At 35.1% G+C, this 5,035-nt stretch overlaps 2 protein-coding genes across 5 annotated transcripts in view; one reads left to right on the forward strand and one right to left on the reverse strand.

Annotated features, from left to right (window-relative positions):
• Positions 1 to 5,035, reverse strand: part of CASK (calcium/calmodulin dependent serine protein kinase) — a 406,622-nt gene that overhangs the window by 166,108 nt on the left and 235,479 nt on the right. The window lies entirely within an intron of this gene.
• Positions 1,534 to 2,805, forward strand: GPR34 (G protein-coupled receptor 34). Its single transcript, XM_012812168.2, has one exon. The coding sequence runs from the start codon at positions 1,543 to 1,545 to the stop codon at positions 2,650 to 2,652; it is 1,110 nt and encodes a 369-aa protein (XP_012667622.1). The 5' UTR covers positions 1,534 to 1,542; the 3' UTR covers positions 2,653 to 2,805.

Consider the following 5,035-nt stretch of genomic DNA (forward strand, 5'->3'; position numbering starts at 1 on the left):
AAATGTGATAAGACCTCCAAGAACCTTCTCCTGGGTCTTCTAGCTCTTTATAATAAGCTCTCAGAATGAGTCTTTCACAGCAATCAATGCCCAGGAAAGGGCCAAAATCAAGTAGCTTTGTAAACCACAAAGAGGATTCATATATTCTCTTAGAAAGTTCTAGCAACAGTCTCAAATTACCTAAGGCAGGGCATATTTAGGCCTTAAAATTACTTTCAGGTTAGTTTCAAAATTTTGGATTGCACATCTGGTTTCCCACTTACATTATCACCCTGTACTTCTAGGTCGGGAGTGGCTAACTGGCAGCTGTCACCTGACTGGGCTTTGTTTGGCTACTTTGTCCTCCTGTGCAGTGTTACAAGAGTCTGTGTAACTAGGCAGGTACTGTGCCTTCTTGGTCTGTTATGCTAGCTGTATGCTCCTATAGGCAAATCAACACCCTTACCTTGGTCTTAGGTTGAAAAGGAAGAGATTTAGGACTCTCTCCCCTATTCTCACTGAGGAATGAGAGGCTATCACAATTTACTTGTCACATGCCATGAGACAATACGTGTGTGTCAAATGAATAGATGGCACATATGAGGCAAGGAGTCAAGGCAAGAAGGAGTTCTGAAGCTGGGCAGGGTTAGAAGGGACCCAGCTTATTTTAGAGAAATTGATGCTCGTCTTTGAAAAATATGAGCTGTCATTTCTCTTCACATCCATTTCTAATCCCATAACAATGTAGAAAGAGCTAGCCATAGTTAACTATTTTAATATAATATATGAAGCCAACCTTCATATATTGAAGGTATGCCAGAGCCTTAGGAAAGGCTAGAGCAGGACACTCCATGAGATCTTTTTTTTTTTTTTATTGAGACAGAGTTTCACTAGGTCACCCTCAGTAAAGAGCTGTGGCATCACAGCTTACAGCAACCTCAAACTCTTGAGCTTAAGTGATTCTCTTACCTCAGCCTCCCAAGTAGCTGGGACTACAGGAGCCCGCCACAACACCAAGCTATTTTTTTTGTTGTTGCACTTGTCATTGTTGTTTTAGCTAGCCTGGGCCAGGTTGAAACCCACCAGCCTCAGTGTATGTGGACGGCACCCTACCCACTGAGCTATGGGTGCCACCAGCCTGAATCATGTATTATTTATGCTTTGAATTAAAATAACTATTATTAAAATAACAGAGAGGGCTGGGTGCAGTGGCTCATGCCTGTAATCTAGAGGGTTGCTTGAGGTTAGGAGCTAATGATCAGCCTGAACAAGAGATCCCATCTCTACTAAAAATATAAAAAAATTTAGCCAGATTTAGTAGCACACACCTGGGCCCAGGAGTTTAAGGTTGCTGTGAGCTATAATTGTGCCACTACACTCTAGCTGGGGGTGACAAAGTAAGATATTCATCTAAAAAAAACAAAAAATGCAAATGACTCAATGTTTGACATTCTGTTGTAGGAAAAAAATCTGAAGACGTAAGAAGTACACAGAAGGAAAATGTTATTTAGCACCTTCACTTTTTGATCCCTACAGAAGATAAGGACAAGTCACACTGTAACAATGACGACGACTTCAGTCGGCAGCTGGCCTTACTCTTCCCATGGAACATACTTTATAACTAATCACAGCGACCCATTGCCAAAAAATTTCTCAGGAGCACCAAATGTTACTGCCTGTCCCATGGATGAAGCATTACTATCTACTGTGTTAACAACATTCTACTCTGTTATTTTCATTGTGGGACTGGTTGGGAACATAATCGCCCTCTATGTATTTCTGGGTATCCACCGCAAAAGAAATTCCATTCAAATTTACCTACTGAATGTAGCCATTGCAGACCTCCTACTCATTTTCTGCCTCCCTTTCCGAATAATGTATCACATTAACCAAAACAAGTGGACACTAGGTGTGATTCTGTGCAAAGTTGTGGGGACACTATTTTATATGAACATGTACATTAGTATTATTTTGCTTGGATTCATCAGTTTGGATCGCTACATAAAAATTAACAAGTCTATACAACAACGGAAGGCAATAACAACCAAACAAAGTATTTATGTTTGCTGTACAGTATGGACAGTTGCACTTGCTGGATTTTTAACCATGATTATTTTAACACTTAAGAAAGGAGGGCATAATTCCACAATGTGTTTCCATTACAGAGATAAGCATAACGCAAAAGGAGAAGCAATTTTTAACTTCATTCTTGTGGTAATGTTTTGGCTAATTTTCCTACTAATAATCCTTTCATATATTAAGATTGGTAAGAATCTATTGAGGATTTCTAAACGGAGATCAAAATTTCCTAATTCTGGTAAATATGCCACTACAGCCCGCAATTCCTTTATCGTACTTATCATTTTCACTGTATGTTTTGTTCCCTATCATGCCTTTCGATTCATCTACATTTCTTCACAACTAAATGTATCATCTTGCTACTGGAAGGAGATTGTTCACAAAACCAATGAGATCATGCTTGTTCTCTCATCCTTCAATAGCTGCTTAGATCCAGTCATGTATTTCCTGATGTCCAGTAACATTCGCAAAATAATGTGCCAACTTCTTTTTAGACGATTTCAAGGTGAAGCAAGTAGGAGTGAAAGCACTTCAGAATTTAAACCAGGATACTCCTTGCATGATACATCTGTGGTCCCCCAAAATGCAATTTAGTTCTAAAAGTACATGAGATAGATGTAAGAATGATACAATATAGCTTCCTAATTCTTTTACTAACTAAACAAAGCTCTAGCATTTACAAAACTCGGCTCTTCTCAAAGGTCTGTTTATATTTGTGGCATTTCATTTGTTTAATTATAAACTATTTCAAGGCAAAAAAGACTTATATTCATCATTATATTTTAAATCTGTATATAAAAACTTTTAAAAATACTTGGTTAAGCTAACACTCTTAACATAGATCATAAAGTTAAGTGAAATTCATAGCTTTAACAACAAAATAATTAAAGGAAGTACCATAGTTTCTCAAGTCACTAAAGTAGTTATTAAAATCAAGTACTTGATACTAATTTAAAGTGTGTATAAAAGTAACTGATTTGAAGACTGACTTAAAATGTCAAAAAATTAATGTTCATTTATCATTTTAAAAGCTTGTATAATTTGCCAATGTGTTCATTTATGCCTAAACCTCTATAAAAGATAAAATGATAATAAAATTCTAATAAAATGAGATCACCCACTATCTATTATTGCTTAGATAAAAATGTAGAGAATTTAAATACTGTACAGTAAAAATCAAATAATAGACGAGCTAAGAATTCAATAGCCTAGCACTAGGACTTAAAACCTTACCTTACTTAAAAATAGATTTATAAACAATTCAGTCATCACAGCTACATGTTCGTCACATAAAAAATGTACATATCTTATGATCTGGTAAATCTATTATATGGTATATACCTTATAGAACTGGTCAAATATGTATTCAAGAAAATATATATAATGATGCTCAGGAAGCTACTGTTCATAATACTAAACAATTGGAAACAATTAAGTATGTATCAGCAAAAGTATGGAAAACTAATGTGGTTTATGGAGTACCACAAAATTGAGTACTATATAACACATCAACAAAGTGTACTATATTCACATGCATCAAATGGGGCTATTTCAAATATAATGTTGAGTAAACAGAGACATACAAGATTGCAAAATGGTATGTACCATGTAAAATCATTTATGTATAACAAAAAACATAAAACAATATATTCTTTACAGACCTATACGTATACAATAAATAGAAAATATACATGGTAATATATATAAGCACTAAAAATTGTTTGTTAATATCTGGAGACATGTGAAGCAAACATGGCAAAATGCTAAATCTGGGTGGTAGGTACATGGTTATTGTATTATTTTTGGTAAATTTCTGGACATTTGAAATATTTTGTAATAACAAAGAAACCTGTAAATTAGAATTAAAAAGGAGAAAACTTTAATTTTCATGTATGTTCAAAAAATAAGTGGACAGTAAATTCTTAGAGAAAGGGATCTTTGTCTTGTTTAGCAATTCCCTGAAACTTAGTATAATACATTATGTGGCACATAGGGGATCAACATATGTTTATTGAAGAATTGGATGAATGAATGAAAGGATGGATGGATGGATGAGATAGGGAGGAAAGAGTCCTTACAAGAAAAAAATTGCATGTACTTATCTTTTTTTCTAATAAATCTATCTGGATATAGCTGTATAGAACATCATACAATCATAACCTAGGAAGCTAGGGGGTATCATTAGGCAAACATTTTTGAAAGTCTGGCCAGCATTTGTCCAATTCCTTGGTCATATACAGAATCAGAATGCTGTTGACTGAATATGTAAATGTCTGTTATGACAAACTCCATGGACCCATTCATAAGTTTCTATCACTGATTAGAAAAAATTTTTCTAGTCAGAATATCTGTTAAAACTTAAGGTAGGCCACTGGCTGGGAAATCAATATGAAAGAACATGAAGATTTTTATTATAGTTGAATTTATTTTAATAAGATTTGGTTTGTACACAGCGATCAGTTAACTATATTCCAGTAAGTGCACACAATTGGTTGAATAAAACTAGATCAAAGCAAAAGTATATATTTTTTGAAAGTTACTTTTGAGGATAAAAATTGAAATTTGCAAGGCTGGGTGTGGTGGCTCACACCTGTAATCCTGGTATCTGGAAGGCTGAGGCAGGTGGATTGCCTGAGTTCACAGGTTCAAGACCAGCCTGGGCCAGAGTGATACCTCATCTCTAAAAATATCTGGGCGTTGTGGTGGGTGCCTGTAGTCCCAGCTACTTGGGAGGATGAGACAAGAGAATCCCTTGAGCCCAAAGTCTGAGGTTGCTGTGAGCTATGATGCCATCACACTCTACCGGGGGCAACAAAGTAAGACTATCTTCAAAAAAAATTATATTGTTTTGCTTTGCCTTGACAATATTAACAAATTTATCTGAATGAAATTCAGCATTTCTACATTATGTGATTTTAAATTATGAAACTTTATTTTTTCCTCATGTCCTTAAAATTAAAATTTTTTTTTTTTTTTT

The sequence above is a fragment of the Otolemur garnettii genome, unplaced genomic scaffold (genome assembly GCF_000181295.1).
Source record: "Otolemur garnettii isolate 467f Iridium unplaced genomic scaffold, OtoGar3 scaffold00192, whole genome shotgun sequence".
NCBI lineage: Eukaryota > Metazoa > Chordata > Mammalia > Primates > Galagidae > Otolemur > Otolemur garnettii.